The 25,144-nt window shown below is 50.4% G+C and overlaps 1 protein-coding gene across 1 annotated transcript; it reads left to right on the top strand.

Annotated features, from left to right (window-relative positions):
- The first annotated feature begins 1,940 nt into the window (after positions 1 to 1,940).
- Positions 1,941 to 24,600, top strand: SFXN4 (sideroflexin 4). The gene is made up of 14 exons (XM_021699463.1): positions 1,941 to 2,120; positions 3,412 to 3,477; positions 5,053 to 5,127; positions 6,461 to 6,487; positions 6,574 to 6,628; positions 9,221 to 9,246; positions 9,964 to 10,017; positions 10,105 to 10,161; positions 10,289 to 10,354; positions 11,122 to 11,194; positions 12,053 to 12,168; positions 15,430 to 15,515; positions 17,141 to 17,258; positions 22,631 to 24,600. Exons 1-14 carry the CDS (start codon positions 2,082 to 2,084, stop codon positions 22,706 to 22,708), a joined length of 936 nt encoding a protein of 311 aa, XP_021555138.1. The 5' UTR covers positions 1,941 to 2,081; the 3' UTR covers positions 22,709 to 24,600.
- Positions 24,601 to 25,144: the final 544 nt, after the last annotated feature.

Here is a 25,144-nt window from a genome sequence, read left to right as displayed (position 1 = left end):
TGGAGCATTTAACTCGGGGCCCACAAAAGTGAGTAAGATGCTGGCTCTACACCCAAAGAACTCAGGTTCCGGCAAGAGAGAGATGAAGCATTTATTCGTTATTGTGGTAAATCCTGAGTGCCTGCCACACGTTAGGTGCTGTTTTGCAGGCACAAGGGTGAACCAAAAAAAGACAACCCCCTTCCTTCATGCAGTTACATTCTAGAGGGGGAAAGCCAATAAATAACAATAAAAATACATAGAATGTTTGGAAGGGAAATAAACTGGAGCAAGGGCTAGAGCAGAGAATTGAACAAGCTAAGGACTTTGGATTCTCACTAAGATGGAAAATGTAAGGAAGGTTTTGACAAGAGTCACATCAACTTGTTCTAGGAGGATCACTGTGGCTCCTTTGTTAAGACTAGACCATAAGGGTCCTGAGAAGAGAAGCTGAGCTGGATTTGTGACATACTTGAGGGTAGAGCCAACAGGATAATACCGGTGTGCTAAAAGGATGGCACAATGGATGCATCCCTGGGGCATAAGGGGAACACTGAGGAGGGGCACCTCACCCAGCTATGGGTGTGCGCAAGAACTTCCTGGAAAAGGAGATGAACTCTTGAGGCTATAGAAAAGTGAAAAGTGAGCCAGGTGGGCTGAGTAAAAGAAGCTGTCAAGTTACATTGGCCTGAAGAAAACATGAGCTGGTTTCATGTCCCTGGAGGGGAAGGCAAGGCAAGGGATGGAATAGGCCAGTGGGCTACTAAAGGCCCAAACAGCATTTCCAATGGACCCAGTGTCATATTAGGACTTTCACATGTTTTAACTCATTTGATTCTCAACAAAACCTTAAAATGGGTATAATTATTGTCCTCATTTTACAAATGAGTAAATAGACCCACTTACATTGACTGGACCAGGACCATCCAACTAAGTAATCGGTGGTGCTGGGTCCTCAACCCAAGACTCATGAGGACCCCTGAACTCCTTAAACATCCAGGAAGGTACATTCAACAAACACCCATAACCCCCACCCACCATAGTGCAGGGCCAGCGGGCTAGAGGAGGCAGCCCCAGGAGGAAGGCAGGTGCATTTTTTTTCTACAACCAGCCCCTACTCGATCTGGTATTCAAAGGAACTGGATCTGCCCCAGTGCAGCATTGTGTGTGGTGACCCCATCACAGGCCAAGGCAGGGCCCCACACTTGGAAGGGACCCGGGCCTGGTTTAATTCTCTGATACTGACTTTTTTTAAATTACCTTTTTTTTTTTTTTAAGATTTATTTATTTAGCACAATCGGGAGGGGCAGAGGGAAAGGGAGAGAACCTAAGAGGACCACACTGGGCGTTAGTCAGGGGCAGGGCTTGGTCACTCCACCCTGAGATCAGGACCTGAGCGAAACCAAGAGTTGGAGGCTTAACCCACTGCACAACCCAGGGGCCCTTAAATTCTCAATCTTTCTTAAATAAGGGGCACCACATTTTCAAATTTCACCGTGAAAATTAAGTAGCCAGCCCTGACTATCCCCAGTGCCCTCTGCACTGGACTTAAAGGGCAAGTGAAGATTCTCCACCATAATGTCCAAGAGGTTGGTGCCCCTGTCACGTGGGTAAGACGCAGGGCCTTCTCAGTAGGTACTAGGATACGAGGATGCCCATACGTGACCGCCCCCCGCCCCCAGGCTGGAAGCGGCCCGGCTACCCTAACGCGTAGATAAGGCTGGGAAGACTTGGTCGGTGGAAGGGTGGGCAGGCTCACGGGGACCGGAGCGGGGGTGGAGGCGTGGGATCTGGGGCGCTGGCGCGTGGTGAGAGCGAGCAGCGGGAGTTCGGAGACGGGGCAGCGGGAACATCAGGCGGCCGAGGCCAGGGCGCTGGCACACGACGACACCGAGCCGCGGGCGCGCCAGGAACCCGGCGGCGGGAACAGGGGACGCGCGCGCGCCCGGGGCGGGGCACGCTGCCCGGCTCCTCCTCCGCGCCTGGCCTGGCCTGGCCGCCGCTGCCTCTCCAAACACCGCACAGGTCCCAGGAAGCAGCGCCCGAGGAGGAGGAAGCGCAGGGGCCGGGCGGCTCCCTGGGTGCAGCGGCGCGGCTCCCGCATGGAGCCCAACGTGCGCTTCTGGATCACCGAACGTCAAGTACGGCCTGGGCCCGGCGCGGCTGGGGGCGGGGTGGCCCTGGGCCCCGTGGAGTCACCGCGCAGAGTCGCCGGCTGGCCCGGGTGACCTTGGGCAGGCCACGTGGTCGCACCACCCGCCTTCCCACCTCAGACCCCGGGAGGGGACGAAGGGGAAACGCAAGAGTGCGGGATGCCGACAGCCACGGCGGTTACCGCGTGTCACCTCTGCCCCGGGCCTGGCTAGCGAGGGTCGCCACAAGGTCGCCCTGCCCTGGGGAGTCAGCCCCCCTCCCCCCGCGGGTGTCGGCCCTCTGCTGCCTGAGCTGTTGCTGAGCATCAGATTGGAAAGGAACAGGTGCTCCCAGGAGCCCCCAGCCTCCCAAGCTTGGTAGGCTCAGCCACTCAAACGACGCGGGGGCTGTGGGCAGCCGGCGAGGACAGGAAGTCGCTCCGGCCCCGCCTCCAGGCGGGGACTGGACGGCGCTGCCCAATGGCAATGTGATGGGAGCCGTATAGGTCATTTAAAAATTTCTAGAAACCCCACTCAGGAGAGTAAGAAGAAACAGCTGAAATTAATTTTAATGTATTTAGCCCAACAAATATAAAATACTAACATTTCAACACATAATCGATATAAAAATTACTAGTGAGATATTTACATGCTTTTTTTTCCTAGAAAGTCTTTGAAATCTGGTGTATATTTTACACATATAGCATACTTCAGTTTGGCCTGGCCACATTTCAAGGGCTCCATAGCCACATGGAGCTAACTGGACAGTATAATTCTAGGGTGTTCTCTTTCAGCCTTACCTAAAGTAGGGCCCAGCGGGGTTTTCTTAGGTGGGGAAGTTGAAAGGGACAGGGAGCTCATGCCTCCTCCACGTGTGAACCGAGCAACCTTTACTGAGGCCTCACTGGGGGTGTCCGGTTCTTTATGACTCAAGTTAATCCTTGTAACAACGGTGAGGGTAAAGAAACAAATTCTAAGACTCTTCTAGGTAGTTGGTACAAGGTCATTTGTGGGATGTGGACTAGGCCCATTTGACCTCAAAGTCTGGGCTTTTAACCTTCAAGAGTAATTTGGTATGGAAGTGGTTGAGAGCACATGCTACTGAGTCCTTTCCTGGCTGGGTTTCCATGGGTACGTTCATGAGCTTTTCTGTGCCTGTTTCCTCACCTGTAAGATCCCGGGGATGTCCCGAAGATTCCAGGACCTGCTTTGGTTAGAAGGCCCTGTTAGGGTCTCATATTTTTTTTGTTGTTGTTGTTCTGCCACCATTAACCTCTCTGGTGCTCTTTTCCCTCTTAAGTCTTTTATTCAGAGATTTCTTCAGTGGACAGAATTGTTGGATCCTACAAATTTGGTTGTTTCAATTGTAAGTATTTCCTTGTTTTTGGAAATAAGACATTTTACATTTTATTCTGAAATGTGAAGACTACGTCCCTTTGAAAGCAGTTGAAACAGAATCCATATATATTGTTTTTATTCCTTCCAAATGAGCTTGTTAGACTGGGGGTTGGTACTGCCATATCAGAAGGGATCAAAATAAGTCCCTGGTAATAGGATAGACGGACAAAGGTGGTCACCGGCCTAGACCTAGGGTGCTAAAGGAGGGGTGCGGCAGGAAACTGGGGGAGAGTGTTGAGGCAAGGCCAGACAGAGGGGACTGTAAGCAAAGCCCAGGGGAGAGAGCAGGTCGTCTAGTCGGTGGGGCTTTTAATGCAGGGAAGCAGGCAGGTCCTCAAGGGCCTTGTGTGTCCTTCAGATGGGAGGGGTTTGCATTTGGCCTGCAGGGCGAGGTGGTGAGGTTTGTGTTCCAGAGGGTCTCTTTGGTCACCAGGTGGCGAGTAATGAGGGTTTGAACCAGGTGTGGCCGAGGGCTCAAGAGGAGGAGATACCGTATCAGCAGCAATAATCCTTCAGGGCTGGACCCACAGGGACACTCCCATCCTTGTGCTCAATGTTCTGTGCAGCCTTGTTTTTTAAAAAACAACCTGAATCCCTGTCAGTAGGGAAATAGAGAAACATAACGTGGTATGTTCATACAATGGAATACTAATAAAAGTTACAAGTGATGATCTAGTTATCAACATTTATTCAAATTCCAATATAAAGACCCAATACTACATCTTTGTTATAGATACATGTATTCGTGTATATATAGGTATTAAAAAGTGGACTGGAAGTTAATACCTTGAACTCATAATAGTGGTTATCTCTGATAGAATGGGGAGACATGAAACTGGGGGTGACGGCTTTTGGGGAAAAAAATTGGAAGCAAATATGACTGAATGTTTACTGTTGTTAATTCTGGATGAGGGATTATGAGTATGTACTCATTTCATTGTCTTTTCTGTATTTAATTCTTTTTTCTCAAATTAAGAAAAAAATGAAGAGGGGCGCCTGGGTGGCTCAGTCGTTAAGCGTCTGCCTTCGGCTCAGGTCATGATCCCAGGGTCCTGGGATCGAGCCCCGCATCGGGCTCCCTGCTCCGCGGGAAGCCTGCTTCTCCCTCTCCCACTCCCCCTGCTTGTGTTCCTGCTCTCGCTCTCTCTCTCTCTGGCAAATAAATAAATAAAATATTTTTTAAAAAAAGGAAAAAATGAAGAGAGGAAGTAAGCCCGAATGGATCAGATGTGGGAGAGAGAGAGAGGAGAGACTTCTAGGTTTCTAACTTACAGAGCCAGGCAGATGGTGGGGGCACTCACAGAGACAGCTGACATCAGCTGTCTGGGGGGAGGAGGAGGTGGCAGCCACCCGTGGGTCAAGCCGCTGGAGCTCTAAGTCTGAGTGACACACAGCAGTATCCTCATGGAAACTCAGGGAGTAGAGAACCTTGGCTACGAGTTGCACTGAAATCAGGTGTGAATGAGCATGTGATTCCTAAATCATTTGGACAAATCTAAATCAGGTTGAGATCATTGCTTGATTTCTTTCTATCTGATTATAGGAAAAAATAGAAAAATCAAGGCAACTATTGTTAACAAATGAAGATGCATCCATACGTGACTTGGAGGACCAAAGGGTATGTTTCGTGTGCTGGGGTCAAGGTTGGATGTGGTTGCCTTCAGGAGATTTCTCCTTGCATGGTCTGAAATCAGGTGGAGTTCAGTCATCGTAAATACTGCCCAGGGGATCTGCTTTTCAAAACTGGGTTAGTTTTTTTTAGATGTAATTAGAATTCGTTCTCATAAACCAGATTACTAGTAGGAGGAACTAGTATTAAGGAGGAAAAAAAAAATCCTAGGGTTCTTCCTATGTTCAGATATTAGTGGGGATTCTCTGTGGCTGATCCCTGCAGCCCAGGGCAAACTCCAGAATTCAGGCAGGCCTCTGAAGTCAGAATCTGTTCCCATTAGAGGCAGTGTTCTTACATTCCTGCCCCAAGACTTAAACCAAGTATTTGTTACCTATCTTGCTGTGTGTGGGGCTTTCTAGAGCCCACAAATACCAGTTCCGTGAGGGAGCCTGTGGAAAGTGCACATATTATGTTGGTTTGATGTTTTTTTTTAAGAACTTTATGGGGCCTCTGGGCTCACAGCCTGGCTCTGAGGCAGGTGCCTTGGCTAATGGCGTGGTGTGTCACCTGCAAACAACCTGCTCTTCTCTGAGCTGGATTTAGGGACTCACCCGAGAGCTAAGTTAGGTGTTGGTCTTGAACCCTCTCCAAGGTAAGAGACTGAGGACTTTTTGGGGCACCTGGGTGGTTCAGTTGGTTAAGCGTCTGCCTTTGGCTCGGGTCATGGTCCTAGGGTCCTGGGATTGAGCCCCGCATCAGGCTCCCTGCTCATCGGGGGCCTGCTTCTCCCTCTCCCTCTGCCTGCTGCTCCCCCTGCTTGTGCTTTCTCTCTCTGATAAATAAATAAATAAAATCTTTAAAAAAGAGAGAGAGACTGAGGACTTTTTAATGTTCTGGTCATTCTCTTTCTGTGGGTCATCTCATTGCTTATTGTCCGTTCATTTGTTTGATTCATTTGCTTCATTTATTTTGACTTTTCAGTCCGTGTGGCACTGAACAGTTCTGTTCGTCACTTTTTTTTTTTTTAAGATTTTATTTATTTGACAGAGAGACACAGCAAAAGAGAGAACACAAGCAGGGGAGTGGGAGAGGGAGAAGCAGGCTCTCCGCCGAGCGGGGAGCCTGAGGTGGGGCTCGATCCCAGGACCCCGGGATCATGACCTGAGCCGAAGGCAGACGTTTAACGACTGAGCCACCCAGGTGCCCCTGGTCTTCACTCTTGAAAAGGCAGAGTGAAGATGGCACCAGAAATGAGACTGGAGAAGAGATGGGTTTTTTTTTTTCCTCTTTTGCTGCCAATTTACCTTTAAAAGCTGTTGCTTGTTTTTCCTCTTTTCAGGTAAAAGACGCTTGGAAGAGAAGTCTTGTAAGTTTCAGCCCTTTCCTAATTTTTAGCCTCCTACAAAAACAAAGCCGAACATCAGACTAACCTTTGTGTTTACCTTTGCAAAGTCAACTGTGCATCCTGACAACAGCAAACTGATTCCCGTTCCTTTTCGACCTGCAGGTGAGCTGATTCTAATTTTCAGAAATGGGTTGGGAAAACATGGTTTGTTTGTAACAGTTCAGAAAGTCTGCCTGCCTTTTTTTTTTTTTTTTCCTGGAAGAATTTCTGAGTGTGAGTCTGGAAACCACAGCTTAAAAAGGAGGTTTGCATCAGAGTCTGGGTTTGATAGTGGAAAAGAGTAGGTTTGGGACCCAGAGCTGCGTCCAGTCCTGTGGAAAGATCTGGGGAGTTGGGGGTGAGGGCACAGGCCTGGGTCTGAAACCTGCTTTGCTCTGTCATCTCCCAAGAAACACACCATCATTTCGTTGAAGGTTCCAGAACTTGTAACTCATAAGTATTTTGGATTCCACGTAGTATTCTCTCTTAACTATGATGAGGGGAGGGGTGCCTGGGTGGCCCAGTCGGTTAAGCGTCTGCCTTCAGCTCAGGTCATGATCCCGGGGTCCTGGAATCGAGCCCCACATTGGGCTCCCCGCTCAGTGGGAGCCTGCTTCTCCCTCTCTCTGCTGCTCCCCCTGCTTGTGTTCTCTCTCTCTCTGTCAAATAAATAACTAAAAATCTTAAACTATGATGAGGGGAATAAAACCCATGATTGTACAGGGCCCTTTTAACTGTGAAATTCTCTCTTGTTATAAACAAGAAACTGGAAACAACATGAATATCCAACAATTCAGACTATAGTTAAATAATTCATTAAAAAGATTGATGTAGGGGCGCCTGGGTGGCTCAGTCGTTAAGCGTCTGCCTTCGGCTCAGGTCATGATCCCAGGGTCCTGGGATCGAGCCCCGCATCGGGCTCCCTGCTCGGCAGGAAGCCTGCTTCTCCCTCTCCCACTCCCCCTGCTTGTGTTCCCTCTCTCGCTGTGTCTCTCTCTGTCAAATAAATCAATAAAATCTTTAAAAAAAAGATTGACGTACATCCTGTATGCCAATGTGGAAGAGTGGATCTCCAGGAACTAGTATTAAGGAGAAAAAAGGCAAAGTATAAAACAGCATATAGTGGTCCTCTTTGTGTGAATAAGTATCGTGAGCACAAGAGAGTGTGGGAGTTTGCATCTATCCTGATAGACGTCATGAAGGAAAAACACTTGTTTCTCCTCTCGATGCTTCACTTTTTTTTTAAGCCTATCCATGTGAGTTGGCATTTTTTTAACTTTATTTATTATTTTTAGTAATCTCTACGCCCAACGTGAGGCTCAAACTCACAACCTCCGAGATCAAGAGTTGCATGCTCTACTGACCGAGCCAACCAGGTGCCCCTGAGGTTTCACTTCTGACACCAGATGTGCAGGCTTTTCCCACCCCCTTCAATTCTGTGACCCCAGCAGCGTGTCCTACAGTTTTAACGCAGTTCTGACACTGTTGACCTGGAGGTGGCAGCAGACCCCCCAGGTGAAGGGCTCAGTCCCACAAGACCACCCCCACTTCCAGCGCCAATTGAAAGTCCAGATTCTCTCCTGTACTTCTGACCAACCGGCTATAAATTGGAGGTTCTCACACCTCCCTCCTTGGGTTTGAAATTGCTAGAATGGCTCACAGAACTCGGGGAGACAGTTTACTTACTAGGTTCCTGGTTTATTATTAAAGGGAACAGATGGAAGAGATGCACAGGGCAAGGGAGGCTGGGGAGGACGGAGTTTCCACACCATCTCCAGCACCGCACATGCTCAGCAAGCCAGAAACGCTGTGAGATTGGAGGCTTTATTAGTATGGTTGACTAAATCCTTGGCCACTGTGACTAGCCCAGCCTCCAGCCCCTTTCCCCGCCCGAGGTGGAGGCAGCGGGTGGGGCTGGAAGGTCCAACCCCCTCATCCCCCAGCTGGTTCCCCTGGCAACCAGCCCCCTCCTCGGAGGCTTTCCAAAAGTCCCCTTATTTTATTTTAAGATTTTATTTATTTGACAGAGAGAGAGAAGCGAGAGAGGGAACACAAGCGGGGAGTGGGAGAGGGAGAAGCAGGCTTCCCGCCGAGCAGGGAGCCCGATGTGGGACTTGATCCCAGGGTCCTGGGAATGAGCCCCGCATGGGGCTTCCTGCTCAGGGGGAGCCTGCTTCTCCCTCTCCCACTCCCCCTGCTTGTGTTCCCTCTCTCGATGTGTGTCTCTGTCAAATAAATAAATCTACCTTTAAAAAAAAAAATCAACTCAGGCGAGGTGGAAAGGGGCTTGCTAGGGTAAAAAAGACGCCCATTTCACCTTTTTATTGCTGTTCTCAGGAAACTCCAAGGGTTTTAGGCTCTCCGTGCTAAGAACAGGGATGAAGAGCAAATCCAGGTTTCTTCTTATAAACGACAGTATCACGAATGTGCTAAGTTCCTGGGGAGGATGAACAGGTTAACCACTTGCCTCCAGTGAGAGGGACTGGAAGGCCGGAGGGTGCCTCGTTAGGTCTTTCTGGACGGTGCTGACTGAAATGCTAGCTGCATGCACATAGTTATTATTAGGAAAAATAAAAGAGTGAGTACAGACTGTCCTTTGGCATCCGTGCCTTCAGGCTGCCAGAGGGAAGGTTCTTGGGTGGGCGACTCCCCTTTTTGGCCTCTTCCCTGCACCTGGGCAGCAACGGTCACCGATCCTCTTCTCTTCTTTGCCAGCTCTCCTACCTTTCACGGCGCCCATGGTGAGTCGGCCTGAGACCCCAGGTGTAGGAAGATGTTGCTCATCTCCTGACCTCAGTGGTTTGTGATCTCTAGCTCTGGACCCCTGTCCCGCCACGGCCTGGTAGATGGCTGTGGATTCCCCACCTCTGACCCTTGTCTGCTACTCACTGGCCTTCACCCTGCCCTCACACTTACCCAGTCAGGCGCCTCTCGAAGGTCCCAGTGTCAGAAGGTTATCCTTTCTTGGGATGCCTCGGGTGCGCAGAGCACTTCCGAGGAGATGGACGACAGGCTCCCTGCCTCAAACACACAGAATAGTCCATTACCTTCTCTCCCTTAACCTTCCTCCCCCGTACACGCCCTCACCTGGGACCTGGAACTGCCCCCCAGCGAGGCGGTCCCACCTTGACTCTCACGAGGTGCTCTCCCGAAGGGACAGCCTTCCTCTGTCACTTCCTCCACACCTGCCCTGTGTCTGTGTCCACTTGTGAGTGCGTACTCCTCAGCTGCCCCGCCCTGCTGCATCTCACATCTTGGAAGCAGGGACCACTGAGACCGCCCCCCACATGTCCTCAGTGTCCTGTGGGTGTTTGCTGAGCATTGCGCGCCACCGCCCGGTAGCCTCCTTGTCCCAGTGCCTGGGGAGAGTGGGGTGCTCAGCGCAGTGTCTCCCCTGGGAAGTTCTTTGCTCTCCCTCCCCTCCAAACACTTAAAACTCTGCTTTATTTTCTTAAAAGATATTTTTCTCGATGCTGTCAGTAAAGAGTCTGAAGTCCCTGATTTTACCTCAGGTAAAAACTATTTCTAGTTCATGATTCCTGAGTTCTGTTGTGCTCGAATGACCGTAGTGTGTGATCTACGTGCCTGTCTTTCTGCAGATTTCCTTCTATACCTACACCACAGCGTTCAACATTGTCAATGGAAACGCAAGTTATGTGAGTATTATGAGGCCCAGGGGATACGCAATTCTGTGTTACTTCTTTTGGAGTTTGTTTGTTTTAATAATCCTTCCTGGGTAAAACCGTGGTGTTTGCTGAATACATACCTTTGTTTCTTCCTTAGAATCGTCGCCTACATGAGAGTGTGTTACTAGGGACAGGAGTGATTGCCTCTTCCTCCTTTTTTGGAGTGGGTATTTTAAAAATCTATCAAATCTTTTTTATTCCTCAGAACAAAAGAAACTATTCTGAATTACAAATTTGTTTCAAGTTAAACAATTTAGAAAGTATGGCTAAGGCACGCCTGGGTGGCTCAGTCAGTTAAGCATCTGCCTTCGGCCCAGGTCATGATCCCAGAGTCCTGGGATCAAGCCCCGCATCGGGCTCCCTGCTTAGCGGGGAGCCTGCTTCTCCCTCTCCCTCTGCTGCTCCCCCTGCTTGGGCTCTCTTTCTCTCTGTGTCAAATAAATAAATAAAATCTTTAAAGAAAAAAAGAAAGAAAGTATGGGTAAGACACAAGAAGGGAAATGGTCACCTATAATCCCATCACCCCCTAAGTAAGCATAGGAGTACCCCAAGTCTCTAGGCATATACTTAGTATTCTTACCTTTTTAAAAAATTGACTTAGGCTACATAAACATGTTATACAAGTTGTGTATTGCTTGGGATGTCAGGACACTGATTGTTAAAAATATAGACATTAGAGTCAGATAAGCCGGGGTTGGCCTCCTGGCTCAAACTCTTAGCAGCTCTGAGACTCCGGACAAGTTACCTCCCTAAGCCTCTGACGATCGGGCGAACACCTCAGTGTTGCAAGAATTAAAAAATAACACAGAGAGCGCTTGCGGTGGCCTGACCTGGGATAGGAGCTAGGTTGACGCCAGCTCTGTGCTACTGAGTGTGTTCAGCTGACTTTGGGTCCTTTGCAATGACGAGTTTTCTCTCTTCTTCTTCTAGTTATTCCCTCGTTTGCTCCAGATGCGGCTGAATCACGTTCTGTTGAAAAAAGCCCTTCCCGTCATCATTCTCAGTAAGCAGGAAGCATGTAATCTTTGTGGTCCTTGAGTCTCCCTACATCTTGAGGGACAGCCCAGTCCCTTGGCCACATGGTGACTGTTGACAGCTGCTGTTTGCAGCTTTTTGGGGCCTCCAGGCCCACGTTAGGTCCTTGGTCTGAGAGGTGACCCCTGCTCTGTTGCTCTGCTTTCCATTGTCAAAGGGTGAACACGAGCCCGGGAATACAAACTCGCTCTAAAGACGGTGCCAGCCCTCTGCATGTTTAATTTCACTTCATCCTGCCAAAAACGTGTGGGTAGCAATGCCATTATTCCATTTCCAGATAGGGAGGCTGAGGCAGGGGGACTTTACAGAACTGTCCTAGGGTCACACACGGAGGCGGCGGCAGCCTAGGAGGCTCCAGCCTGGTGGGCCGACTCCGGTGGAAGTGACAGATACTAGCCAACTGTTTGAAGTTTGCCAGCCTGCAAGTTCACTAGTTCACACTCCAGATTTGAGTTTGGAAATCGTAACAGTTTGAAGACTTGGCAGAATGATTTCAGTGGTAAAATCAGGGAGAATGTTATAGAAACCTGGTCAGACGAGCTAAAGCAAAGAGGGGGGCCGTATTTCAAGCACCCAGGGATTTGTACTGGAATCCCGTCGGGGGGCTGGAGCCTGGCCGGACCCAGGACCCAGGAATAGGAGGCCAGCGGTTCTGACCCAGCTCTGCAGCCCCCGGACGGAGCGAGATTGGCCAGCACATGCCAGCTGACCACCTGAGGGTCGGGGCAGCGTAGCCATCAGAGAAAGATGCTTGACACCAGAAAAGATGTTCCTTCGCTGGACCAAACTCACCCTCTGTTGCGCATTTTCTTCTTCACATACACAGCCCACATCAGTGCAATGAATGTTGTCGCAGTCCGAAGTCTTGAGCCCATTCGAGGCATTGAAGTCATGGACAAGGAAGGCAATGTCATGGGCTATTCCAGAAAAGCCGGGACAAAGGTAGGGGGACGCTATGGAGCCCTAGCTGGCTTGCCTTTTGGGGAGAGCATGGAGTTGTCTGTTTGAGAGCTGGGAACAAAGTCACGTCTCCCTTCAACCTTTCCCTATCCTGTTTTCCCTCATTATGCAGAGGGAGCAGTTTTACATTTTGCACCACGATGTTTAAAAGATGGTGCATTAGTCTGGGTTCTCCAGAGAAACAGAACCAATAGGAGATTGATTGATTGATTGATTGATTGATTGTAATTGGCTCATGCAATTGTAGGGCTCGTAGGCTAGTCAAGTGTTGGCCCCATCTGCAGGCTAGAAACTCAGGAGCCCACGCAGTGGTCTTCAGGCAGAATTTCTTCTTTGGGAAAACCTTCTAGATTTTGCTCTCAGGGTTTTCCAACTGATTAAATGAGGCCTATTCACACTATGGAAGGTAATCTTATTTGAAGTTAACTGATCGTAGATGTGAGTCACATCTACGTGGCATCACGGCAGTTCGTGTTCCTGCTCTCGCCAACCAGGTTGACACGTATGACTGACCGCCGCCGATGGGCCTCCGCCAAATGCGAGCCTGTGTTGGCCAGAGGTCAGAAAAGATGGCTGCTCGTTCAGTCAGGAAATACATCATTGTTCGGCTCACAAAGCATATTCCACTAAACCCTGTCTGCGAGTCACAAAGCTGGATTATAAACTATCACATGTGTGCCACCAGATTCCTGCCAGACCATTTATTCAGTGGCATGTCTGAAAATAGTGGCCACCTTCCTAAATGAATTACAGTAGAAACAGTGATTACAGGTAACAAGGGGAGAAGTAGCTGCCAAAAATAAAATAGCTCGCTTTTGAAATAAAGGTTTTGTGCCCAAGAGCCACCCTAATGAGACCTTTTTATTGAGAGATAATTTACGTACTATAAAATTCGCCCTTTGTGAGAGTATAGTTGGATGAATTTTAGTAAATGTAGGCAGTTACGCAGCTTTCACCACAGTCCAAATTTAGAACATATTCATCCTAAAAATTTCCCTCATGCCCACTGAGTCACCCCCTTCACCCACCCCCGGCCCCAGAGAACACTGAGCTGCTTTATGTGTTCACAGTTTTGACTTTCCAGAAATTTCATGTAAGTGACTCGTACAAGTATTTTTTGTCTGCCTCCTTTCACTTTTGAGGTTCATCCAGCTGTACTGTGTACCTACCAACAGTCTGTTGCTTTTTCCTGCCAAGCAGCGTTGCATGTATGGATGTACCGACCCCATTGCGTATCCCTTCCCCAGGCTGGGGGTATCTGGACTGTGTCCAGTCTGGGGCTGTTCTGCATAATGCTGCTCTGGACGTGCACAGGTCTTCATGTGGACGTCAGTTTGCGTTTCTCTGCAGCTTCCTTTACCTGCAGGGTGTTAGGGCTGCTGTGAACCGTGCACACAGCTGAAGAGAAGAGTGAGAGCAGGTGTTTAATCGGTGAGTAGCCCCGCGGCACGAGGCGCCTGAGCAGGTGCTGTGCTAGCTCGGCTCGGCCACGCCCTCAGCCGCTCGGCCACGCCCTCAGCCGCTCGGCCACGCCCTCAGCCGCAGGCTCACTTCTCTCTGGGAGGCCCGAGTGCTCAGCCTCCCAGGAGAGGCGCCCTCGGGCCCCGTGAGCTGTCTGGATATCTAGTCTGTATCTCCGGGAGGAACTTCATTTTCTGCATGAAGGCCAAGTTAGGGTAAAAGAAAGATTTGATGCTCTGCTGTTTTTTTTTCTGTTTTAAGTTTATCTTCCTCTGAAGAACAGAGTCTGCAACTGTGCGTAAGCATAAGCATTCTTTCATCATTTCCCTGTCACCAAGCGGTCTATTGTCTTTGGCCAAAATTTCAGAAAGTACGCAACCAGCAATATCTGATTGTAATAGGGCACCTTTGATCAGATTTCGGGGGCCAATCTGTACTGTTTGCCCTTGGCTGGGCCCGGTGCCCTCAGGACGGGTGGCCGGTTTGCACACAGGCGGACAGCCCCACTGAATCACACCACCCTCAGCAGCCACTTCTCTCTTCCTGAAGTGGAGCGATTTTATTTTATATTCCTGAAAGTTTATTTATTTATTTTAAAGATTTTATTCATTTATTTGAGACAGCGAGCGCCTGGGAGAGAGCCACACGACGGGGGGGGGGGGGTGCGCAGAGGGAGAGGGAGAAGCAGGCTTCCCACTGAGCAGGGAGCCAGATGCGGGGCTCGATCCCAGGACCCGGAGATCATGAAGTCAAAGGCAGACGCTTCACCGACTGAGCCACCCAGGCGCCCCCTGAAAGTGTATTTTTTAAGAGCTACCCCCGTTGGCCCCTCTGTCCCCATGGGGAAAGGCGTTCCCTGCAGAGGAATCGGATGAGCTGAGCGTCAGTGTAAGAAGCAGAGAGCAGGCTGCCGAGCAGGGGCAAGGAGCCCAGAAGGCAGGCTGTAGCCCCGTCCTAGGAAGCCAGAGGTGGAAGAGAGGGTTGGAAGGGGATGGTCGAGTGTGTGCCTGTTCATGTCGTGCACAGCAGTGCTGTATGGAGAGTTGTGACTTACCCAGGGGTTGGCTTCGGAAGTTAACATGCGAGTGTCATCTGTGGTCAGGATTTCCCTTGAGAGCCTCTCTTACATTGCCCTTGAGTATGTGTGACCTTGTGCACATAACCCATATGGTCAATGACATGTTTAAATGCTCCATATGTAGAGTAGTGTGTATTATAGGACAGATGACAAAACGTTACAAGCTACACATGTTTGTGCGAAGTAAGATTTTATAGCACACTTAGTGACACAAGTGAAAGGTGGGTGCATACAGGTGCATGGTCTGTGTGGGTGTGATGCCACACTGGTGCCCTCTGAGCTGGACTTCTGGAGGGTTCCTCCCCTCGAAGGGATGAGAGTAACTGGGGAGCTGCTCGGGATCGGGAGGCCAGTGTCCGATTCCTGGAGTGAAAGGAAAACACCCAGCAGTCCTCGGTGGCAAATCCAGCATTCCCCCCTAGGGGACGAGTTTTCTGTAAGCTGCCTTTGCTTGTACTTAGTGATGGGGTGGTTGGCAGACCCATGGGGAGACCACGGTGGAGTCCGCGGGAGGTAAATCCCGGCGTCAAGCCCAGCCGTCCTCCAGCTCTGTGCCCAGAGGGGCTGTCTCCACCTCTCCACGCGCAATATTTTTCTAAGTGAGAGAGGAGAGCTACTGTTTGCTCATCTCTGTCTTGAGTGGCAGGATCCCTGGAAACGGTCCCACTCCATGTGCTAAGATGCTTCCTTTCCATTTCCGCTAGGCCGTTAAAGATACAGCAACATCCAGAGTAGTGCTGTTTGGGACCTCAGCTTTCATCCCTGAAGTCTTCTCGCACTTTTTTGTAAGGTAAGATGCACGCTCATCTCCCCAGGTAGGAACGAACATTTGACACTCAAAATCCTTACAAAACTTGTCAAACACTGAACCTGGTGGGAGGGATAGGAAGAAGTTTGTTCAGTTGCCTTCCCGCTAAACTCTCTCCGTCACAGCTTAGACAGTAGGATTGATTTGGGGCAGGCGTGGAAATCCAGAGGTGCACGTTCTTCAGCCCCGATCTCTCGCCCAGGCCCCGTCCTCAGCTGGCTCCATGTCCCCGGGCACGGCCCCTTGGGTCTTGAACGCCGAGCTGAGGTGATTTGCAGGTTCTCCCATGTGCTGTGAGGATTGCTCCGGCCGGTCTTCCCCCTTCATGGCAAGCGTGTGTTAAGTTAGCCTAAGTGGCCCAGATTTAGTGGACCATCATCCCTTTTGAGAAGCAAGAAGTGGCCAATTAGCAGGAAGGCCTGGGGACCAGCTGGTGTGAGAAACCCAACACGCAGTGGCTTAGGCCAGAAGGCAGATGTGTTGGTTTAGATCCTGGCTGTGGGCAGGGGGCCCACGTAGGCTGTGGTCGCCGAGCAGAAGCTCTACTCCTCCTCATCTTCATGGTGTCAGCTTTCTCTCTCCTGCCACACGCTGGCCTCTTCGTGTTGCTGAGGGACATGACTGCCAACACCTCCCAGCTCATATCCTCCAAGCGTCCTGGGGAGGGATGAAAAACACAGCAAACCCCAGCGAAGGCAGAGAATGTCTTCCACTCAGTTCCCAGACTCCCAGGGAAGGATTCCGTTGGCCCAGATGGGGTCACCTGAACCAATCCCTCCGTCCAGCGTGGCGAGCTAGGAAGCCTTTGTTAGGACCCCGTAAGGATTGCATTTTCAAGAAATAGCAGCATGCTGCTTAGAGCCAAGTGTTACTTCCCGTGGTCCACCGGTTGGATGGGGGTGGAGACCTCTGCTGGCCCAGGCTCTTCCTGGACCACTCTGGCTGGGTCAGAGCTGGGGCGCCTTTGGAAGCTGGGGTCCTCCAGTCTGTCCCTTAGAGCCCACATCGAGGCACCGGCTACCTGGGGCAGAGAGATGGCGCTCGTTTCCCAGTGGCCCCCACAGCCACAACAGTGTCCATGACGGAGTGACCTCGGGGGCTCTTCTGACTCAGCCCTTGCATCCTGCGTGTGAAGAAACCCAAGGCTCAGGAGGGGGAAGTGACTCGCCCGAGACACCTGGTCTATCGGTGCAGACCCCAGCTGGATCCGGGACCCTGGGTCTCTGACTCCCAGGCTGGGGTTCTTCGCATCTTCCCGCACGGTCTCTCACGCCCTCAGAGGTCAGGGGCAGAATGTCCCATCGTGTCAGCGGAGCCCAGCATCTAGAACCTGGCCTCTCACTCTTGAGCCATGGGATTTTGGACTTAACCAGTCAGTGGCTGTGTCGTTTGTGTGAAGGGGGTGATGATAGCACGAACCTCAAAGGGTTGTGGGGGATCAAATGGGCAGTGCCCGCCAAGTGCTTAACCGCGGGCCTGATGCACAGGCTACTGGTATCTCGTGTTTGTGGGTGAGGGGAACCAGGGCGTGGGCCTGCAGCTGCACGCCAGACCGTCCGAGCCGAGGGCCAGCCTCTAAAAATGCCTGGTAACCTTGTCTCTTACAGGACCCAGTTTTTCCGGCAATATCCGTGGTCATTATGGACCTTCAAGCTGTCTTGTACTGTCTTAGTAATGGGACTGATGGTGCCGGTTTCTTTTAGTATATTCCCACAAATTGAACGGGTAAGTGCCCCCTATTCAAATTTCTCTCAAAAAAACCCCAAAAAACCTCAAAACCCTTTTTCTTCTCCTCGTTGTAAGAGTAAGATAAATAACTTGATTTAATCCCCCCCCCTCAGATCACTTCTGCAGTTTTGGATTCTGTTTTTCTTAGTGGTATATCAGAAGCATTTTTCTGGGACATTTAAAAACCTTTGAGATATTTTAAGTACTTCCTAATATTCCATAGTGATGCCCCATGCAGTGGCACTTTCTGCAGTGATGGACATGTTTGATCCGTGTGCTCACACGGAGCCACTAGCCACGTAAGGCTGTTGAGCACCTGCCGTGTGGCTGACTTGACCGAGGAACCGAAGTTTTATTTTAAGCTGTGTGCTCACATGCAGCTAATGATTCCTGTGTTACTGCGGTTGTATCGCCGGGGATATATTCTACTTTATGATGAGTCAGACGGCCTAGATTCGAATTCCCACCTCCTCCATGACCTTGGTCAATCTGCTTCAATTCTCTGAGATTCAGTTTCCGTATCTGTTAAAGAGAACTGAAGACAGTAGTATCTCTGCAAAGGGTTGTCGCTGTTGTTGAGGACATTGCTGATGTAATAGGTATTACTGAGTTCTGGCATTTCTTAGGTGGAAATTTTAAATGCTTGTTTCTGCCACTGAAGTTAAAAATCAGTGATGTCTTGGGGCGCCTGGGTGGCTCAGTTGTTAAGCGCCTGCCTTCGGCTCAGGTCATGATCCCAGGGTCCTGGGATCGAGCCCCGCATCGGGCTCCCTGCTCAGCGGGAAGCCTGCTTCTCCCTCTCCCTCTCCCACTGCTTGTGCTCCCTATCTCTCTGTGTCTCTCTCTCTCTCTGTCAAATCAATAAAATCTTAAAAAAAAAAAAAAATCAGTGATGTCTTCAAAAGTATTTAAATTTCTGGAATGAACTTGTTCCAAACCGAACTTACGTAATTTTAGGTTCACAGCATCATTAATTCGGGCAACTCTGCTAGCACATAACAGAGAAACTTTAAGTTCTCTTAAATGGTTGCTGTACTCACTCTGAGGGTGCTGAGGGGTGGGATGGGGTGGGCAGCTTCTCAGTAAAATAAAATGTTAGAAAAAATATATATATATATATATTTAAGATTTTATTTATTTATTTGACAGAGAGAGACACAGCGAGCCGAAGGCAGACGCTTAATGACTGAGCCACCCAGGCGCCCCAAAATGTTAGAAAATATTTTTAACCGTCCCAGGCCCACCTATTAGGACATGGTTTGTCACAGTAAGATTACTGTAACAGTGAACCCTTTTGCGAATACTTATTTTGGATTGCCTTGGTACTCAGGAGTGGAGCAGGTGGCTGATCTGCAGGTTAGGTCATTGACAAAAGTCTTTAAATCTTGGGGGAATTCCTGCTGCCCTGCTTCCTTGATCTGGCTACCCCCCGGGCTCTTGGATTCAGTCCACACACTTACAGAGGGCCTCCCCTGGCGGACCGGAAGCGAGGTGCTGGGGTCAGCCATGAGTAAACAGGGTCTTGCCCTTGAGTAGCTCTGAGAAAGCAATGGCATGTGGCCACCACGGGCTTTGATTTGGGGACCTAGGGGGAGGAGGAACCACAGAGCCCAGGAATCCTGACCTGGCTGAGGGTGGGGGTGGTGTGCTTTAAGAAGTCCAAGGGAAGAATCTTTTGCAGAGCTCCCTTTGCTGGCATGGGGGAGTCAGAATCTAGAATCAACGAGTTTGTTGTTAGGTAATTGGGTCTCTTTCTGGTTTGTCTTGTACATGTCATCATGGATCGTGGGATTCACTTTTGCGATGTTAGGAGTAACTCGGTTCCTTACTCTGTGATAGCATTTTGGTCCTTGGCTCGTGGCTGCTTTCTGTGGCACGAGGTCACCCTTCTTATGGAAAGGCGAGATCCAGGACAGCCTGCCAGTGGCCAGAGCACCCTCTCCGCTTTACCACCGCCACTCTCACCAGCCTCCTTGAGTCAGGCGGCCACTAGACTTAAAGTGACAGGGCTGAATGCATGTGTTTGGGTCGTGAGGGAGACCCTCACTGTGGCCAGTGAGGGAGAGACCCCCGCACACAGGTAGCCGCAGACACAGTGGGATTGCAGGGGACACAGACACGCACCGGGGCGGTGTGGGCATGACAGAGGCAGCGTCGACAGTCGGGGGCTGGGGGGCAGTGGCAGGGCAGGTTAACAAGTGTAACTTCTGTTTATCCAGCACCTTCTGTGTCCTGGGGGCTCTGCCAAGCAGTCGCTCGTCTTCAAGACAACGTTTCATTTTCCCATTTTACAGATGATGAGCCAGGGGCACGGGAGAAGATGAGATTCCCCTGTGGGGTGTGCAGCTATGGAGTGGCGGGGCCAGCTGGTGAAGGACCTCACAGGCCCCCCACGGTGATAGAACTTTATATGGAGATGATGAAGCAGAGGTTTCGAGGGGGGAGTGGCTTAGTCAGGTTGTATTTCAGAAATACCACCCTTTGGATGCCAGGCTGTCGGTGGGGCCAGTCCTGGAGGCTGGGAGGACAGTTGGGGGGCTGTAGAAGTTTTCTGGCTGGAGGTGATGGGGGATTTGGAGTAAGTCCATGCTAGTCGGTTAGAGAGACAGAGTTGAATTGGACAAGTTAGAACCTGTGAGCATTCAGACTGGGGGGGGAGGTGAAGAGAAAGGGACCCGGGGGGGCACCCGTATGTGTGGTTTAGGTTCAATGCCAGTAGCCAGCGGGGAGGGAAGAAAGGGCTCTGTATTAAGTAGGATTACATTTGGTTGGAACTGAGATCAGAATAACAGTGACCTCAACAAGGTGAAGGTGTATTTCTCCTTCACATAGAAGTTTGGGTGTCTATGAGCACGCCACGCAGGTGCACACACGAGGTGTGCCTTTCCACGTCAGCTTGATTCAGTCATAAAGCAAAGTTAATCACAACGATAAAGCAGGTTCAGGATTCCAAGCTCATTGACATTTCACCAGGTGATAAAACTTGGCTTCTTACACAGCGCACCGAGCAGAACGTAAGACAAGCCACACAACAAACAAGATAACAGAAGGGTGTAGGAAGCTAACGAACCAAACGCCAAGGCAACTTGTGGGCGCACAGTTGACATGAGGCCTCGGTCTGGTCTGGGTCAGCTCCTCGGCACTTGCTGCTTCTGACGTTCAAGCAGGGAAGGATCTCGGTTCTGTTCGGAGATCTGGCAGAGCCTTCGGCAGCAGATGCCTTTAAGTGGTCATAGAGGGGTCACGTTTGAAGAGTCTAACAGCTTGCTGCAAAAATTCTCCCCTTTTAAAAGGGATTTAATTGGGGGCGCCTGGGTGGCTCAGTTGGTTAGGCGACTGCCTTCGGCTCAGGTCATGATCCCGGAGTCCCTGGATCGAGTCCCGCATCGGGCTCCCTGCTCAGCGGGGAGTCTGCTTCTCCCTCTGACCCTCCCCCCTCTCATGCTCTCTCTATCTCATTCTCTCTCTCAAATAAATAAATAAAATCTTTAAAAAAAAACAAAAATACTACAAAAAAAAAGGGATTTAATTGGGAGGCGCCTGGGTGGCTCAGTCGGTTAAGCTTCTGACTTGTGAGATCAAGCCCAGTGCTGGGCGTGGAGCCTGCTTAAGATTCTTTCCCTCTGCCCCCCACCTCCCGCTCACGCGCTGTCTTTCTCAAATAAATGAATGGATGGATGGATGGATGGATTCATTCAGTCCTGGGCCCCTGCAGACCTCCTCTGCTTCTGCTTGTTACCGGTTCTGGGGTGTCAGCTGATGCTGGTCCCCACGATACCTCGTAGCTGGTATGTTTAGCCTCGCACCTTTAATTGCTTGCATCATTGCCTCACAGGCTCCCATTTGACGTGAGAGACTCCATCTTGCTCTCTACAGTGAGGTAGCCAGCCCAGTAAGGAAGCTTCCTTCCAGCTCAGCAGGCCACCATCCCTAGGGTTGGGCCCCATCTTCAAGGTGCAAGATGGCACCTTCCTCATTCCACTTGGCCAGGTGGCACTTCTACTTCTGGTGCATTGGCCAGAGTTTAGTCATGTGGTCAAAGTCTTACTGCAAGGAAAGCTGGGGAATGAGGTCTTATTCTGGACCTACTTAAAATTCTGAGGCCATAGAAGAGAGCAGGTGGGGCAGATGCTACAGGTTTTTGCAGAAAGGGTAATGCATCACATATGGAAATAATGCTTATCTGCTAGAAAGTAAACATGACTGAAAGGCCGTGGGGAAATTAGGGAAAGAAGAGAACTGCCAGCTGATCCAGGAAGGCTGCATGGAAGCGGGAAGCTTTGGACATGGATGGATTTGAACAGACAGAGATCGGGGAGGGAAGAGTGCATTCCAAGTGGGGGTATAGGAGAGCTGAGGGGTCTAGTGTAGCTGGGCACATGTGGCTGAGTGTGACTGGCAGGATGCTTGGGGCCGGATGGCAGGACGTGCACGGCCAGGCCGAGGAAGCAGGCTGTACTCTGAAGGCAGCAGGTGGGTCCTGCAAGGCTTGAAGGGGCTCTCAGGCCAGAGTAGAGGCAGGAAATGGAGTCCATCTTGCCTCTCGAGCCTCTCCCCACCAACACCCAAGTAAGTCTTAGCATTTGCTGGACCTTGAAAATACCTTGTTGATCCAAGGTGGACCCAGAGGTGGCTGAATGGTGGTCCTGAGCCAGTGGGGGCCCTGCCTCTTTGTCTGGCCTAGGGTGGCCAGCTCTGCTTGTCGAGAAATCCCAAGGCCAACCGGCCCCTGCCCAAGACCGGGATATTCTTCTCAGACATAGCACAGGCTGCAGCAACCTTCTGGTCTGGAAACTCAAGGACCTTAACGGGGAAGCTTGTCCCCCTGCAAAACTCCTTTTCCGCTAAGCCGCCCCTGCCTGCCACTCTCAGCTAGTACTTCCGCCCCCTTGCTAGGCTAGGAACGTGGCTGGTATTAGGGGACTGTTGTTGATTTTGTTAGGTGTGATGACAGCAGAGCAGTTGCATAACAAAGTCTTTATCTTTCGGAATTTCCCACTGAAGTATTTGTAGGTAAAATGGCAGATCTGAGAGTTGCCTTCAGATACTCCAGAAAATACCTCCAAGCTGGGTATGCTGGATGAAAGAAGACTGGCAGATTGTTAATAAACCGGAGTGATGAGTATATGAGGGTTCATTATATTCTTTCTGCATTTGTTTATATTTAAAATATATATTGTTTATATTTTAAACATTTGTTTAAACTTTGTTTATAACAAAGTGTTTCGGAAGTTCATGTGTTGTGCTATCGATTGGACATCACTGAAAAAAGTGGGACTGGGAACAGATGCTTTCTGAATTTTTTAAACTTTAGAGGCAAGGAAAGTTCTAAAACAAAAAAATATGAAGAGTTTGACTTTGTTTTTCAGATACAGTGCAGTGAACTTGAAAAGGAAATTCAGTCTGCAACAGAAGAAACAGAACTCTTCTATAACAGAGGGGTGTAAGGATGTGTTTTTGGTGAATTTGGTTCCCGCTTGAACACCTTCCTCTCTGCTCGAGCTGTCCGATCGGAGAACTCTGCAGCAGGTCTGGCACCCGAGGTGTCTGCGCCCACAGGTTGCCTTCCAATGACACAGGCCATGGCCCTTTCAAGGCTGCTGCCTGGGCTTTCGAGCCTGGATGGAAGGAGAGAAGAGGAAGGAGAGGCCGTTCTGTCTGACCCACCCCCATGGGGCTGCAGAAAGAACGGCTGATAGAAGAGTCCATTTTCTATGTGTTCATCAGCCTCTGAAGGACACTGTGAAACGACTAATAAACTTACCAAAAGAGGCCCGCAGATTTGGTGCCAGGAGGTTCTGTTGCTGGCCAGTTGTTTTGGTTTTCACCGTGAAGGAGGCAGGGTCATTGGCCAGTGAGGAGAGAGGAGGTGGGTGGCTGAGGGCAGAGATGTTAAGCAGTCCAGAACGGGAGGAAGCTGAGGAGGGAGATAGGGTGGCTCTGGGGCTCAGAGGCCTTCAGCGCTCACCAGAGGTTCCTGTTACCTTGAGATGGGCCATCAATGGAATGCCCGGGCCCTGGGCATGGTGGACCCTTCTTGATTTTTTCGAACACTCAACTTTTGGTAAGTTTATTAGTCATTTCACAGTGTCCTTCAGAGGCCTCCTTGCAAGGCCAGCTGTGCCCTTGGCTCTGGGCCCCTCCGGCCGGATTCCCTCAGGGCCTGGTTCTGCAGCTGCCGGGCCTCCTCCCTCCTTCGCAGTCACATTTGAACTACGTGACTCACCAGCCTTATTAGACAAGCAAACATCCTTCGAGAGCCAAACTTGGTCAAAGACTGTCTCCCCTCACCGTTTCCACCCCGCCTTCCACTCTGCTAAAACTGCCCTCCTCCGGGCCCCACCGCCACTCTGCTGGGTGTTCAGACCCAGCCCTGGGCTTGCTCCCCTGAGCCACAGGCCCTCGTCCTGCTGCACCGGGTGCTCCGCCATCCACGAAGCCACTTGAGACCATCTTTTCCTCCCAATCTCAGAAAATGGCACCGCCACGTAACATCAGCCAAGAGCACTGGTGTCCCCCACCAGTGGGGGACACCTCCTCCCCTCCCGAGGCCTTTCACAGCTGACCCCAAGGTGTCGGGTCTCTAAGCCCCTTTCCCAAGCCTGCCCAGGGCAACAGCATCCCCTGCTGGTATTCCTCTCTCATCTCCTCTGGCTCCTCCAATCCATGCCCCAGCCTGCTCTGACAAACACCTGCGTAAAAGCCTTAGCCGGCTTTCCAGTGCATCAGTTCAAGTCCAGATTCCCTGCCAGGCAAAAGCCTTAACCTCACTCATCTCTTGCCACTCCTTTTCCTCACTCTGGACCAATACCCCGTTCCTCATATGGACTATGGTCTTTCCTTCCTGGACCTTCATATCAGCTGTTCCCTGCCAGGCTAACTCTTGCTTATGCATCAGGTCTGACTTAGGCATCACTCCCTCCAGGAAGCCTTCCAGGATTCACAGTACTGAATTAGGTGCCCCTTCTGTGTGCTCCCATAGCACTCATACTGTGTCTAGCACTCGCCACACCGCAGCAGAAGAGCCTGCTTGTTGTCCCTGCGCCCCCGTAAACTGTGCCTCAAGAGCAGGAAGTGTGTCTGGGCATCAGGGAAGGCCCAGGATACAACACCGTGCACGACACGGCAGGCACCCAAATGTCGGCGTACTGGAGGATGTTTCCAACATACCCTGCCCCAAATCATCAAGGAATCTATCTGTGGCTTTCAGGGTCCCACAGGTTATCTTCAAATTTGGTTAAAAGGGTTTCACAACAGCCTACAGGAACAAAAAATCAGTAAAAAAAAAATTCTACCAGGGTGCCTGGGTGGCTCAGTCGGTTAAGCGTCTGACTCTTGATCTCAGCTCAGGTCTTGATCTCAGGGTGGTGAGTTCAAGCCCCGTGTTGAGCTCCACGCTGGGCGTGGAGCCTACTTTAAAAAAAAAAAAAAAGTTCTACCAGATGGCTCAGTATAGCCACAGGCGTACACTAAACAAAATTAAAGAACAACACTCATACAAAGGCCCCAGGTGGAGGCTTGGCCACTAACAGGTGACAGAGTAGAAATGCGAGAGCATCTTCTCAAAGAAGACACTGAAGTGCCAGCCCTAGGAAGTGGAGGAGGGAGAAGGGCGAGGGCAGGGAGAGCAGGGGGCGAACCAGGGGTGGGAGAAGGGAGCCTGAACCCCTTGACTTTCAAACAGGTCTTGTAAGAACTCCCCAGTACATCTGCATTGACAAAAGGGTTTTATCTTTTGTTCGAAGTGGGGAGAATTACAGAAAGAGGGCACAATTCTTCAGCTGCCTAAAACTTAGAGTATCAAAATATTTCCATTTTATTTCTGCATCATAATCTGTAATTTTAACAACGTTGATCATTAGCTGATATAGCAATACAAAAAA

Source organism: Neomonachus schauinslandi, chromosome 6 (assembly GCF_002201575.2).
Source record: "Neomonachus schauinslandi chromosome 6, ASM220157v2, whole genome shotgun sequence".
NCBI lineage: Eukaryota > Metazoa > Chordata > Mammalia > Carnivora > Phocidae > Neomonachus > Neomonachus schauinslandi.
The sequence above is the reverse complement of the archived record's forward strand: the minus strand, read 5'-3'. Positions and strand labels throughout refer to the sequence as shown.